Source organism: Artemia sp. Qi Xiang Cuo, chromosome 11 (genome assembly GCF_049724085.1).
Source record: "Artemia sp. Qi Xiang Cuo chromosome 11, ASM4972408v1, whole genome shotgun sequence".
Lineage (NCBI taxonomy): Eukaryota > Metazoa > Arthropoda > Branchiopoda > Anostraca > Artemiidae > Artemia > Artemia sp. Qi Xiang Cuo.
Window position 1 is genome coordinate 44,574,606 of NC_142804.1, and position 16,502 is coordinate 44,591,107.

At 34.1% G+C, this 16,502-nt stretch overlaps 1 protein-coding gene across 1 annotated transcript in view; it reads right to left on the reverse strand.

Moving 5' to 3' along the window:
- Positions 1-4,903: 4,903 nt before the first annotated feature.
- LOC148947019 (uncharacterized) overlaps positions 4,904-16,502 on the reverse strand; it is a 228,142-nt gene continuing 216,543 nt past the window's right edge. The window contains exons 5-7 of the mRNA XM_089096490.1: positions 12,440-12,541; positions 10,761-10,882; positions 4,904-6,041 (exon numbers count right to left, since the gene is read on the reverse strand). Of these exons, the coding sequence (XP_088952616.1) occupies positions 4,974-6,041; positions 10,761-10,882; positions 12,440-12,541 (1,292 nt within the window). The 3' untranslated portion in view covers positions 4,904-4,973. The remainder of the gene's footprint in view (positions 6,042-10,760; positions 10,883-12,439; positions 12,542-16,502) is intronic.

The window sequence follows — 16,502 nt, forward strand, 5'->3', positions numbered from 1 at the left end:
GCTTAATAGATCAGAAAGTGAGAGCTCTAGTCCCGGGGCGGATCGAGAGAAAAATCGTGATGGGTGGGGTGGGGCAATATGACAAACGCGCCAATGAGCAAAATCTTTGGGGGGGGGGGCAATTTGACAAAGGGGCCAATAATTGACCAAATATACAAGTTTATTCTAAAGGAAGAGTAAAAAAAACAGTGAAAGTGGACGCCAGAAAATCGTGGGGGGGGGATGGTTGACTTCAATAAAAATTTTACACGGGGGGAAGTTTGCCTGAATTCATAATCACAATTTACTCATTTACCTCATGAGAAGTAATCCATGAAGAACTATCATCAGTAATAATTATCTGCTGTAAAATTTTCCACACAAGAAACTTTCTGTTGGAGGGGAAGGACCTTTGAAAAATTTTCAACATAGAGGTGATTTTTGGTATGAATTAAAAAAACGATAATAAGTAAAGTTAAAAAAAAGTATTTTTTCGAGTTAGATTATGTTCAGAAGAATTTTTCATCAAGAATAGTGAACAAGATTTTTTTTTTGTGGGGGGGGGATGGGCAGATGCAGTAAGCATTAAATTTTACGAGGTAAAATTCAGGGGGGTACTATCTTGCCCGTGGGAACTCTCCTTGGGGGAGTTTTCCTTTGGGAAATTGCCATGAATGGGGAGGTGTGTGTCCCGTTATTATTCAAAAAAAGATCAGAAATTAAATTTTAAGAAAAACTATTTTTCAACTGAAAGTAAGGAGCAGCACTAAAACTTAAGAAAAAAACAGATATTGATATATTTGTGTGGTGCCTCCTCCTCAATACCCTGCTCTTTACGCTAAAGTTAAACCTTTTTTCCTAAGTCTTAAAAAGGGCCTCCTGAGTCAAATTTCCCAGTTAATAGTGTTTGACATGTGAAAGTTTGCTAAGCATTAGAGATTTTCAGGGCAAGTTTATTCAAATTTTTAATTAAGAACTACTTTTTAACCAACCCTTTAGATTAATAAAAATATCATTTGCAAGAATTCTTATTGAAACAACCTGTTTTGGTATTTTATTGGAACAATATAAACTGTGGAAAATATCCCCCGCCAAACTTTTCATAAATTAGTGCTACCGGTCACTGATTTTCACTGCGAAGGACACATTAAAACCTGTATATAGGATAATCTGTAGTACCTGCAAATATTTATCTAGATCTGTGAACGCTTGACACATCCAAAATTAGACTTCAAAATAGCACTTAAAAATAAGAGATTCACGTCTCATATGCCATCTTCTATTCAAAGTACAAACTCCATAACTCGTAATTAGCAGACCCATACATACGATGGATATGTCTTTGTATCCTTGGCAAAAGCCAAAACAAGAGACATTCAAATTTTGTGACAGAAACCAGTTTTTTACGTAATGCCTGAACGTGCCGCATTTCCATAGAGTCATTTTTGGTTTAGAATTGGCATGTCATCACCTTCGTATTAGCTTAAGAAAGAAAACAAGTCTTGTGACGTCAGCTCTTAAACATGCCCCTTTTCGACAAGAATTCATTTTTGTTTCTATGCGGCTCTGCCACACAAAAACCTGTTTCAAACATGCCACAAAGCGGCTGATCCTGTTTTCGACCGACCCACCATTATTGCTGGATTTTTGAAAGCAGAATTTAATTTCTCTTAGTTTCCCAGAAATTGAAAATTTATTGCGAATATTATGCCCTTCCCAGAGGTATTGACTCTAGGGGATGGTCCAACCCAGAGTTTTCTAGAGATAAAAATGTGTGTCCTTAGTACTTCCGAAACCATGGAATTTCAAGAAACCTAATTGAATATTTTGATTTTTTGTGCTATAAATGTTGAAAAAACTAAAAATATTCTACTTTAAAATGAGTATTTGTATAATTTTTTGGTTTTAATTACATTTTTTTTGGCTTATCAAATTTATCTAAAAGATCGTAAGTCCCCTTCCCAAAAAACGTTGGGGCTTAGAACTCCCCCCCTCAGGCCTAATTTCTAGATTATAATTCATAAACTAATTTTGGGGCACGCCTGCAATTGCAGAAAAGTTATCTCGGGGAGATTTACGCACTCTAATAGATCTAACAAACGAATTCAATGCTAACTGAATAAATGAGAATTTTATCATCATTTGGTGTGGGGGGTTGGGACATAATGGAAATGTTCATCTTCTAACTCATTCTAATCTGTATCAATGCAACCTAACATTTTGTTAATGAACAGTTCGTTTAGAATTTGATTACACCAAATTTTTAAACTATGAAGTGGAAAAAATCAAAAAGAGGAGGCTGTACCACTTTGATTTTTAATGTGTTAATTGACAGGTAGAACAGATTTCTATAATTTATTATCTTGGGTTATATGCTTGAACAAAATAAAAACCTTTCTTCTCCCATTTTTATATTCTACTGCTTTAGGGATGTCCTATGTCATACTCTTAGGGAATATTTTTGTTTGTGTATTTAATCATGAGCTACTCAAGTGTTATGACACTAAACCCTTAAAAATTTTAAATATGGGTTGGAAGTTCAAAGGAAGTTTAAACATGGGTTGGAAAACAAAGACGCAATGAATATAGTACTGAGTGCAGAATAGATGTCCATTTCCTAGAGATAATGGGTTCAGAGTTACCCAAGAGAGACCCATATAATGGTGGATCCCTTGATACGGTTTGTAAATGCGTAATATTCTTCCTTTGGACAAGTTCATAATTACGAGTTCCAACCAAGGGCAAATCCAGATTTGGAAAGAAAAAATCTAGTGATTTTTTCTAATCTACGATTCGTCGAGCAAAAAGAGATCATTCAAAATATAGTACCCCCTAGGCCTCTCTGAATACTGGATAAAACCCTTGCCCCATACGCCCCTAGAACATGTGAACCTGAAACCAATCACGGCGTATATTTAGGCAGGTGGAGGATAGAATCTAACTTCCATTGGAGGCTGTAAAATACAAAAGAGTTAGTATCTATCTAACAGTGTTTCAGTTAAAAGAATTAAGAATTTCACAGCATATGTTAGTAGTGACAATGAAAGCATCAGTCCAAATTGAGCCTTTTGGGCAACAGACAGCACTCAGGTTAAAAAAGGGACAGGGACAAATCACAATCATTTCTTCCCATAAAAGTCTTCCTTATTGTATAATTGATCCTTCTTGTAAGGAGTTAAATAATAAAGGGATATTATATAAATACCTCTGGTTATGTATCAAAGGGTCTCTCACAAATGGGTCTTCCACAATTGTAATAAAATAGGTTTGCGATATTAAAGCTCATACGATGCATGCTGTAAATCAACTAAGTTTAAAGGCTGCATAATTCATTTTTACATGTAGTATGCGATACATAGATTTTCTTTACAGAAAATAAACTGAAATAAATAGACAATAGACTGCGTAAATCAAGCAATTACTAAGTACTTTATCATTGAGATACCTAAGGAAATTTCTTTTTATCTTGACCCCTCCCCAAGCACATTTTTTGAGAGGATCCCGAGTTCGTTCTTAAGAGTTAGGAAAGTTTGTTTAAAACTCAGAATATTACTTTCATGTAAAAATTCAGCTCTTAAAATTAAAATATATTAACAAATTTTAGTTATTTAGAAACCCACTGTACTCCACCACTCCCCTCTCCAATACAATATTTTATATGTATTTGCACCATCTTGAGAATATAATTGTGGTTGTAAAACTTTATTGTAATGAGGTTTGTTTATTCGGCTTGTATAGTAGAGATTTATTATCTGAAAGACCCACCAATACACAGCACAGGTATTGTCATGTAGAAGAATGAAATTTGTCAAAATTAAGACAGACTATTTTAGGAAGTGTTTTATTTTGAGAGGTTAGAAATCCTGAGAGCAGTTACATTCGCCACAAAAGCTCAATAGATTGATACTCACATTTTCTATTTCAGCTTGAACTTCTGGCTCCTCTTTCGACCGTGCTGCTACGACAACTTGTTTGGTTTCAGGTTTTATGTCTTGAGATGAAATACTTGTGCTCTGTTGCTGATCTTCATATCCTGATTCAGTCATAACTTCATCGTTTTCAACTTCAGACTCTTCTTCAACCTGTTTTGGACCTTTTATTACAAGTTCAGTAATCTCCATAGACCTTCCGAAAGAAGCTGTTTTAAATTTATCGCTGCTATGGTCTTTCAGGGAATCTTGTCGTAAATTAGTCAAAAACTTTGTCGAGACTGATACTTTTTGTTCATTATTATCATCATCGACATCGTTGTCCCCAAGGATCGCACTTCCATCAGTTGGTGTAATCACAAGTTCTGGAGTTTTATTTTGCATCGGTTTTAGTTCTAAGACTATTGGAAGTTTAACTCTGCGAATAGATGCACAAGCAGGTACATTTTCGTCCGTAAGCAAGTTATCAGATTTCAGCAAAATAGAGCCAATTTTATTTTGTGATGATACCTCCTCGACATGATTTTTATCTGCCTCTTGTGTATTGGCAGATGATATTATATCACATGCTGTATCCTCAATGAATCCTTTGGTTTGACTTGTTTTTGTCTCTGAAGATTCTAACTGAATACTTTCTGGGCTCTTTTCTTGGCTATCACCTTTATTAAGCGTAAATTCCTTATTACTGTCAATCAATAATGTTACATCAGGTGTCAAATTATTTGTTACTCCTTTGGTATTTTCTGATTTTGTCTCAAAAAATTCTAGCTGAATACTTTCTTCACTATTGCCAAATTTGTTCTTATCGGCGTCGTTTACTTTTGTATCATTTGCAATGCTACTTTCAGTTTCTCTCAAATCAATAACCGTTAGATCAAGTTCTTTTACATTTTCATCATTTTTGTTATTTTTTATCATTCTGTTAGTTTTATCTTTTTCATCGTTAACTAGTTTTGGAATCTCTTCGCTTGTTCCATACATTTTAGAATCCAAGCGAAGAGTTGGTTGCTCTTTCTTTGATAGGGACAAGTTTAATGATTCAATAGGCTCTTAAGCACTTAAAGATTAGCGTAGTATTGCTCTTCTTCTGTAGTTTCTTGCTTCGTCCGCTGCTCTCATGATTTCATCCACTGAATCAGCTCGTGGTGGCGTACCCCTTTTTGTTGCTAGTTCTTTTTTGACATCGTGCAAGGCTTGCTTAAGTTCTTCATCACTTGGAATTTCATCTTTCTTTTCTGACCCATGTTCACCTTCAAATGGTGTATCTATTATAGCTGATTTAAACTTAATATTGATATCCATATCTTCATTGCCATTTCCACACTCTGGACTCTCTTCTTCTGCTGCTTCATTCTCACTATATTCGTAACTTTCGATAATCAACTCTTGTGGCGGTGTATCAGAGAATCTGACCTTTGTTAATCTTTCTGGATACGATGGCACTGTTTCAGTATCAAGGTAAGATAGACTAGTTTCGTCACCTACTTCCAGCTCAACTGACCCTTCCTTCGCTTCCACTGCCTCACTTGGCATTGTTAAATCGTCTGCTTCAGTTATATCATCTTCTTTTTCCATTTCTTGTTCTGGCTCAGAAAATGGATCAGCCAGAATTTCCATCCCTGTTACCGATATTGTCATTTTTCCACTGAGGACTACTGGCGCTGCTTCATATTCTGACTCGTCTAAATCAAGCTGCTCAATAGGCAGTGCTTCAGCACAGCATTCGGCCTCTGAGATAAGTAGCTGGGAATCAGATGGGACCAAGGCATCAAGCAAAACTGACGAAATTTCTCCTTGTGGTAGGCTTTTTGATTGTGTTTGTGATTGTTTAATCGGTAAAAGACTTTCATGTAGCTTCCCTCCATCTTGCAGCTCTGCAACTACTTCCATTCCAACAATTGATATTTTCGTCTCTGAAGTTGCCACAGCGTCTGAGCCGAATGGCATTTCAGATGTCTGTTTAAGAATTTCGTGGGCTGGTTCTACATCAGCTGAAAGTTCTGGTTGAAGCGTTGCGTCAAGTATTTCTTGGTTTGACAAAATTTCACTTACAGCTTCTAACGTGTTTGCGGCAATTATTTTTTCTAGTTCTTTTTCTGCTTGTCGAAGACGCTTTTTAGTGCCAGACAGATCCTATGATGTGAAAAAACAATTATATAAAAGCTAAATCTAAAAAGGTACATATATATGGTATCTCATCAAGGGGACACTAAAATTTCCTGAATTGAAATTCCTGATCTTCCAAGAATTTAGTTTTATATATAATATGTGTCTCTAGCAATAAAAGTAAATAAAAAAATACAAACAAGAACCTAATACATTAAGCAAGCAAAGGCACTTTGGCTAGTAGGATTAAAATAGGTTGAACAACCGCACACCGGTTACACTCCAGTGATAACGGATGACATGTTTAAAATATTGGTTGACCAGAACCAGCATAAGAGGATAAAATAATTAATACTAAAAAATGGTTCTATCACCATTTTTTTTTCATGGCACACTAGATGGCAGCAACACCTGTTTTTAAATAGAATTACGTGTAAATCGAGTTCCGTGTATCATTTTTCTATGGTAACACATATTAAATTCAAACCACATTAAATATAAATTTGCTTAAGGAAGGCCAAGTTTTTTTTAATAAACCGCGTATTTCAATCTAAGAAAAAAAATGTAAAAGCGGTAACGTATCTCTTTTTTAACTTCCTCTTTTTTATTTTTTAGGAAGTCAATTGACTTGGCTTCTTGGCTCCTAGATCGAAAAATTCAATCTGCTTGATAGCGATAATACTCAAATTTCTGTAAATATTTACCTAATCAAAACAACCGTCCAAGAAAAAAATTAAATTCAATACAAATTAAATAAGATCTTTAAATTCTATCTAACCTGTTAGTGATAACAAGGTGTAATTAAAATGTGAACTATGCTAAAACTAACCGAAAACTAAAAACATAAATCCTAATAACAAAATTTACATCAAGAGAGTTTACTTCCAATATGATTTAAAGTATATGTTATGACATTTATTACGAGGCGTTGAATCATTAGGATGAGGCAGTGCTTCAATTCATGGAGATGTATCGGGGGTTTCAAAAATGTTTTTATCAAAATCTAAGGAGACAGAAGTAATTTTATTCTCATTTTTTTAATTTGTTCCATAAAAATACGAAAACAGGCCCTTGTTTTAATGAAAATACCGAAAAAAGATATTTTCCGAAATATAGGCAAGGAAAGTCAGAAAAATCTTGGGGGAGGGAAAATTAATATCCCTTAATAGATTCATTCTTTATATCCTTTGATATCCTCGAATATATTATATTAATATCCTTTGCTAATCGTGAAACAGACTTGTCTTGCACCAACCGTTTTCGTCTAATAATTTCTAAATATTTTGTGAAACAGTTGATATTAAGACATAGAAATTATGATATAATTTTTCAAACCTTAAGACATAAACTAAAAATCTTTTTACCATTTTAAATTCAGCACAAAGATCTAGAATGAGACATATCTCTAAACACTCAAATAATGTTATCAACAAAGTTAGAACATTCATTCCCCAAAAATTTTACGGCATAATAGTATGCAACATTGATAGAAGTATTCTGGTTGTATTTTTAAATAAGGTGTAGAATTTTTTAGCAGAATGTTACAAATCTACCCATGTTAAGGCTTATATGTGTTTCCCTTATCATTTCGTTGTCATTGTAGCCTAATTATCAAAATTTGTTGTGACATTCATTTATAGTCGCATAATCGTTTCGCATTTGCGATTTTGTTCGATTTTGTTTCTATTTTTTGTGTTGGTATTTTTTTTTCTCCTCTGTTCTTTCCCGGCAATGGAGCCTTATGGGGGAGATTGTGTTGAAGTAGTTTTTTGTTTATGATTTTTATTGTTAAATAAAGAACTCAGAACTCGTAACCCCATTGTAGTCAAAATTATTGATGTGTAGAATAGAATAGAGTGTTATTTTAACAATTTTCTATCACAGTATGGTTGTCGAATTTGAATTTTATGTCAAAAAAGCACAAGTATATATATGTATATATCATATAGAAAGAAATTGACCTTTACGTCAGACATAATTCATTGTACAAAGTACATAAAAAAAGAGTCAAGACTTAGTTAAAAAGTCAAAAATAAAAAATCAAATAGAAGCAAAAAAATTAATGACTAGATTTCCTGGTTATTATACAGCCCAACAAAACTCGGAAAAAAAACTCTTGCGATATCTTTCATGTTTAGCGGGAATGGGAGCCAGTTTGGGGACCTTTTGGGATTTTATACGGGACGGTCTATTGCGGGCGGGATGGTAGGGTTCAGGATGATGGAATGTAATCGGGGAATAGGCAGGGTCTTGGTACCGAAACTAAGGCACAGAAGGCTCCTTCTCTCGGCCAACGTGGTGAGCTTGAACTTACCTCGTAGATAGTGATATGGAACCTTCCCTTCAACATTTATGATTCTAAGTGCTCGTTTTTGGACATTTTCAATCAAATAAATATGCTCTGAAGAAAGACCAAAATGCCACACTGGACAAGCAAACTCGAATATTGGTCGGATAAAAGAACAATAAAGCTGGAGAAGATCCTTAGGGCGGTAAGAAAATTTTATCAAAAGTTTTAGAAGGGAAACCGAAGGGGAAGCTTGTTTGAGGATATTTTGAACATGGGCGTCCCACTTCAAGTCAGCAGTAATTGTCACCCCAAGTAGTTTAATGCATGTGATAAGAGATTTCTGGAGGAATGGGGTTTGTGAATGTGAGATGATTTTAAAAAATTAACTGTCATAACTGACGATTTATTAGGGTTTACTTTCATCTTCGACAAAGAAGCCTCCTGTGTGATATCGTCAAGTAATGTAATAATTGAGATTTTAATTTTTCGTCGACAAACCTCAAGTGCAGACAGGTCATCCACATACTTCCATCGCTTTGTGTGGTCAGTCTTGAGGCTATAAACCATTATAAGGAATAAAATGAGACCCATCAGGGTTCCCTGGGGGACCCCACAAAAGATAGGAAGGGGATCGTAATAAACTTTTTTATATTTAAACAATTGAGAACGATTTGTTAAAAAGGAGGCAACAACTTTAACTAGAAAGAGACTCACTTGAAACTCCGTCAGCATTTTATATACAAGGATGTTGTGGTTAATTAGGTCGAACGCTTTATGGAGATCAATTAATAAAAGATTCAACCAAGTATCAGGGTTTTCAAGGTTTTTATTAACGGTGTCAAGAAGACTAACAATGTAATGTGAAGTAGATGTCTTCTTCAGGTTTCCAAATTGTTGCAAGTCAATAAGTTCAAGAATCTCTGCCTTTAACCAATTAGCTAAGAAACCCTCGTACATTTTTGAAAAAAAAACGGGGGTTCAGGCTGATTGGTTGTACTCCAGTAAAATTGTTCACGCCTCTCTTCTTTTTGACTGGAGTAATACAGCCCAATTTCCAGCACGACGGATAAAATCCGGAATTACTAATATCATGAAAAGTACTAACAAGGGGTGTTGATAGTCAATCAGGGAATGCTTTTATTAGATCAATCGTGATATCAATGGGGCAAATACTATTTTTTTTTCATTTTCTGTGTTTCTTTTATCATCTTCTTTGTTGAAATTTTCAGGATTTTAACTTTTGGAGTTTCGGGGATTACCTGAATTTTATAGGTAGGGGGAACATTTCAACAGTCCAAGATAGTTGTTCATTGAGCTCATTGGCTATTTGTTCAGGCGGTTCATCCAGAAGAAAATCAATGTTCTTGCACGACCGACCCCCTATTTCTTTCACTTTCTTAAACCATTGCTGAGAATTGCTCTGTTTTAAGTAATTTAGTTTATTCTTACCATAACGAGAAGTAGCACGACACATTTCTTTCTTTATTTGTTTACAGAGGGTTAAGGCTTCCTCTTTCTTTCCGAGGCGAAAAAGTTCTAGTTTCAAATGGATTATTCCTTTTATTTTTTCATTAATATAAGGTTTATCTCAGGGACATACGTTCTTGGTAGCCTCTGGGAAACAATTTTGGTAATTTGTCATTAATTTTGTTTGAAACAAACTAATCTTTGAATTAAGATCAACACACGACAAAACATCATCCCAACTCTCGGACGTAATCCAAGATCCAAAATCAAAAGACTTTAACTTGTTATTGGCCGGTAGAAAAACTCAGAAAGTAAGTAATTTGTTTTAAAAACTGGCAGTGGATTCAAATGTAGCATGAAATGATAGCTACCACCGAGGGGAGGGGAGGGAAATGTAATGTTTTTCATAAATGATTTAATGCAGTTCATTTAATGCTTAATATTTGCCACTGAAAAGGTTAAGTTTGTCCAAGTACGTCAAACCTGCTCGTCATTTTATAAACCGTGTATTTATAAGTGAATAGAATTTGTTTCTGTTTTCTTGTTCTTACAAAGTGGAAAATACTGAACTAAAAGCTGTTAATCTGATTTAGAGTTTCAGTACCCGAGTGGAAGGATCTACTTTTATGATAAGGATGATACTGAAACTGTCTTTAGCCGCCGGAGCACATTTAATGAATATATTGCAGATTTGTATATATGTTTACTGACATAGTTGTAAAACAGTGATTTTTTCCCATGGAAAGTGGGCCTTTATAAAATTCAATCCTTTTTTCAATGATTGTTCAAATAAAATGCTTGAATGACAACAAAATTACATGTACCTAAGAGCTGAATAAACTTTAAGAGGAAATTACCCTTATGGGGCTGCAAACTTTTCGCTTCTGTATTGTGGAGCAGCGGAGAGCTCAGTTTTCATAAGAAATTCCTAAATTTTGGTATAATACAAAACTTAAGCAAATCTGTATGTATTGGCATTTAATACTTACTTTTTCGTATTGATCCTTTGTTAAAAGTTTTTCTGAGACTGATCCCATTTGAGCAACAATTCTTTCCATTGCTGCTTCCGTTTCTTCCAACCGTTTTCTTAACAGATCCATTTCCTGCTCCTCTAGTAAGGTACAAAAAGATAAAAAAGGGGTTGATAAATAAAAGTCGTTTTCAAAAACTGTATTTTCCAAGAGTGTCATATTTCTCGTAGGTGTCGCAAATTTTTTGAACTTTGCATATTGCTAGATTTCAAAATGGAGTTGGGGCACATATCCGGTCTGTACCCCCTAATATCCACTCATCACGGCTGCAGTGATTGGTGCAACCTAGTCAAAAACTAACTGCGTCCATAGTAACAAAAAAAACGTATTTTGCAAAAAAAAAAAAAAAACAGCGAGTGAGGAAAAATTGCAATTTGTATATTATTAAGGAATGGTAAACATTATCTGGATTTTTCTTAATAGTAACATAATGTTTCAAATAAAAAGAAATGGGAATTTTGAAAACTACCCTGAAGCCCCCAGAAAAATGGAGTCGGGCCAAAACAAAATGACATACAACAAGAATCATTCACAGCAACTCTCAGCTGCAGTCAGGAATTCAGCCAAACCCTAAGTGGCGATCAACTGCTTTTTTGGACCAAAGAAGAGGATTCCCAGAGAAATTTCGCATATCTTAAATACATAGGATTTATACTTTTTTTTGTCAGTGCCCGAAAATATCTTCCAAAAAAGGAAATTTAGCAATTACATAAGAGAGAGCAAATGAGTTGTAGACTCTGGCTTTGCAGCAAGCAAGAGGTCTAAATGCTTTTCGCAACTTTTTACCAAGATGCACGAGCAGGAGGGAGAAGGATCCTTACCTATTTATGAAACGTTCATTTTTCTTTGTTGTATATACGTGTACTTATTACCAACAGAAAAACTGGTAAAATAGCATTTCGATTTCCCAAGAGGTTAACATACTTCTAAACTCGACTTTTTCCCACTTCGACAATTTAATATAAAACTATACTAGAAGAATTTCAGCACTAAAATTCAAAAGGGACCAAAAAATGTAAAGCGCACGTATTAAATCAAAGACTTGTTACAAGAGGAGTACAAACAGGGTTGCCACTGCACTTTGTCAAACTCACTGCTTACTGACAAAAAGTACAACAAAACCAAAAATATTCTGTTTTTGAAATTTTTCGCACGTTCAGTCCCAAAAATAAATTGAAATCTTTGTGCAGAAGTTACTTTTTTTCCAAAAATTAACCGACTTTAACGGAAACTACTAAACAGTACTGCTGTCTTTCGATGGCTCATAAATGTCTATTTAGGAAGAAATTTAGTAAAAATAGTAGAAATGCTACTGCCTTTGGCAACCACAAATATAAAATTGAAATGTAAATTTCTACCCTCAACGTCACACGGTTTTAAAAAACACACCTAACGGTTTACGGATCAGAATAGCAAAAGAAAGTTTAGTGCATTTAGGCGCTTTGATTTTTTCAAAGGAAAAGAAATAATTGTTTAAAGCAGAATTTTTCAGAAGAATTTTTTCATAATTTTTTTTCTGAATTCAACCTAAAATCGTACTCTTTCCAGTGCCCGTCTTATTTACTGGCTACATTTTTAGTTTTGTATACTGTCTATGGCAACCCTGATTACAGATTAGGAAAAAAAGTAAAACTTACTTTGTTTCTTTAGATCTTCCAATTTTTTCTGTACTTGTTTTTCACTGGCTAAAACTGGTGGTTGAATTAATTCTTGAACGCAAGTACCAGAACAGCATTTACCTGCATGCGAACGTGCGGTTAATTAGCGGCTATTTCTAATTAAAATTATTGTATCTAAGCTAAAATGTCAATGAACTCGTTTTTTGGCTATTAAAATACAATTAAAATGCATTCCACGTCTGGTTAACCAACTTAAAAGCAACACCTTGTATTTCAAAAGTGGTCGGTTCGCATTTTCTTTAAGTATGATTTTCAATGGATAAAGTTTTCCTTAATTATAAATAGCTTGAACAGATATTATTCAATACATATTTGGGTCGTATTTTATTACTTTTAAATTTCACACTTTCGCTTATGAAGTAACATTACATTTTTTAATATGATTGAAAGTTTTCACTTATTCAATTATTTTATTAATGAAGTAGAAAAATACTTACCAACTAATTGTAATTGAACGATTTGATAAAAATAAAATTGCTAAATTCCCCTCCTAAGTCTAAGAAACATAACTAAAGAAATCTCAACGGTTAGTAAAGTGCACCTTAAGCTGTCTTTTTAGAAGCTTGTCCAGTTTGTACCCCTTTGGCTCTTGAACGATCTATTTTTGGTCTCGTATGCATAGTTTAAGCAGGGCTGGCCACTGGAGGGGCTGGGTAGGGGGTCAATTGTTTCCCTAGATTTTGAAAAATAATTTTTTTTTGTATTTTCGCTGAAAAATGCTTGTTTCCAGAATTTTAACTGAAAGATAAAAAAAATTGCCCCTCCCCCCTTTAGTTTTGTTAATTGGTGTCACTGAATATAGGAAATTTCTAAATGGCCAAAATTCTCTGCACTAGTCTGTCGCGACCTCACACGTGCTTTAACGAGAAATGCGTTCTCATTCTCAAATTTTCCGTTTGAGCCACCGAAATTGAGCTGAATTACAAATTATTGTCCTGTGACAAAATTAGCCTAAAAATTAAAAGGAAGAAGATAACATTTTGTTTCGCACGCTGCGGAATAGTCAATGAAAATTTAGTAAACTTCGATGATTCGCTCACTTGTTAATGATAAAGACAAAATCTTGCATGTACAAAAGGGTTAAAGTCTCACTGAAGGGATTTTGATTTTTATTACAGTAAGATTCTAATTGATATCACTTTTTTCATGTCTCTGAAATATTTGGCACATCACAAACAACAAAATTATTAAGCTTTTGGGCAACTTAGGATTACAAAATATAATATTAAAAATTTAAAAAAGAAACTTAAATTGTTATTAAATTGTAAGTCTAATCTTATTTTACTCCAAGAACTCCTCCAATAGATGCATATTGTACACGGTAGACGATGCTAAAGTACATGTTGACGATTCGCTAATTACCCACCAGAAACTGTTCTAGCGTGGATTTCTAACTTCTCTAGCTGCAACTGTATGTCAGAAAACAACTTCCACTACTAATGGTTTTTTCGCTACAATATGTTAACTATAAAATGTTTTCACTGGCCCTTTAAGGTTTTCTTAAAGAGTGACAGGGTTTTCAGGAAAGTATTTTTGAATTCGTCCTTAAAAGATTGACAAATAACAAATTGCTTCGGTTAACCCTTAAGAAAATAGCAAAGCTCGTTCCATGAAAGGGAAACCCAAACCTATTAAGGAAGAAGTAATTTTTATGATAATTCAGCTTCCTAAATGTCAACCTTTTTGTAGATCCTCGCTCCTTACTTTTCCATATTTTGATCTGCAAAATAGTTTTAGAGAATCCAAGGTCCATAAATAATGTTCAAAACTTATGCCTATAGTACCATTTCAGAAGTGTAAAAATTAAAATTAGGAAGTATTATGTAATAATCTACAATCATATAAATTCATCTATACGTGTGAAAGATTATATTGTCAGCCTTTAAGCATTGACAAAAACATTGCTCAGATGTTTAGTTTTACAACCTCTCAAGACAACCTCTACAAACTCTTTACAACCTCTACAACTTCTCAATTCCCAAGTTTATGTTTCTACCCGAGTAAATTCGATTTTGTTGATTGGAAGCAATTAGGGTATCTCGAATCCATTTCTAATTACCATTAAATTGTTCATTTTATGGACTCAATTGGAAAAATAATGAAAAAATCCAATATTTGGCTAAATTCAACTTCCACTGGCCTTCAAAAATGGGTTTGCATTGTTAATTACATTTATATTACAGAAACTTGTTATTGAGTTTAAAACTAGCTTGTTCATTGTAAAACAGGTTGCCGCATTCTTCTCATAAAGATCACAAGTAGATAAATATCTATGTCACTGCCCCGATCCCTTTACTGCTCACAACAGTGTACCCCCGAGAGCTCTTGTAGGCTCCCTCCTCTTTTTTGTTATGATTGAAAGCCTTTCTAAAGATTTTTCTCATAGAAGGAAGTTTATAACAACTTAATAATCCTATAACCTGTCATAAAATGTAACGAGGGGCCTTATGAGTATTTTCAAAGTCATCGCACACGAAGTCTTGGACTTTAACATAAGGGTTATCCCGTCTAAACTTGCAGTAGCGCCAGTAACTTCCCTGAAATTGCCCGTCCTCTTTCTTAATCCCGCCCTTCCGGAAATTTCTGTTTTCTTCTCGAGTCTACTTGGTGTAGACATCTCTTCTATAGCACAACACCCAAGCTAAAGACAATGCTTCGATATCCATCCTTTAACTCTTTAATAAATTTCGATGTTCCCTCTTGATTTCTTAAGGACGTAAACCACCTATATTCGCTGTCATTTTGAATATGCCTTATCATGTTTTCAACCTGGCATTGAAAGGGATCATTCGGTTAAAACTGAATCCTTCCGAAATAAAATCCTGCGAATAATTTTAAAATTGGATAGGCCCATATTCCTCCCTACTAAAAAAAGGAAAAAATAGAAAAACAAAACAAGGTGGAAGCACAAGTGCAGAAAAGTTGTGTTTTCCCTCTTTTTCTAAAATAAACGCAGAGTTAAACCAACGTACCGAAAATATCCTCCCCAAAAGGTACTGTGCTCTCTCTCAGCCCGCCATTATTGTATTATGTATATACTCGTTTTATTTTATTCATTTTTTTTTCATCATCATTCGAAGTTTTAAAACTAGAGAGCTTTTTTTCGAATCTTATTAGTATGAAAGAAATTCAAAATTAACTTTCAAAAATTAAGAGAATGTAACTGTGACAAACTAAACCATGACAAAACACTACTGAAATATTCCAACTCTTGCATTTCAACGAAAGAAATTCAAAATGAACTTTAAAAATCAAGAGAATGTAACTGTGACAAGGTAATCCACGACAAAACACTACTGAAATATTCCAACTCTCGCATTTCAACGAAAGAAATTCAAAATGAACTTTGAAAAATTAAGAGAATGTAACTGTGACAAGGTAAAGCACTACAAAACACTACTGAAATAATCCAACTCTTGCATTACAATGTAAGAAATTCGAAATTAACTTTAAAAATCAAGAAAATATAACTGTGACAAGGTAAACCACGACAAAACACTACTGACATATTCCAACTCTTGCATTTCAATGAAAGATATTCGAAATAAACTTTGAAAAATCAAAAGAATGTATCTGTGACAAGGTAAACCATGACAAAATACTACTGAAATATTCCAACTCTTGCATTTCAATATAAGAAATTCAAAATGAACTTTGAAAAATTAAGAAAATGTAACTTTGACAAGGTAAACCACGACAAACCACTACTGAAATATTCCAACTCTTGCATTTCAATGAAAGAAATTCAAAATGAACTTTGAAAAATCAAGAGAATGTAACTGTGACAAGGTAAACCACGACAAAACACTACTGAAATATTCCAACTTGTGCATTTCAACGAAAGAAATTGAAAATGTCCTTTGAAAAATTAAGAAAATGTAACTGTAACAAGGTAAAGCACAACAAAACACTACTGAAATAATCCAACTCTTGCATTTCAATGAAAGAAATTCAAAAGAACTTTGAAAAATCAAGAGAATGTAACTCTGACAAGGTAAACCACGACAAAACACTACTGAAA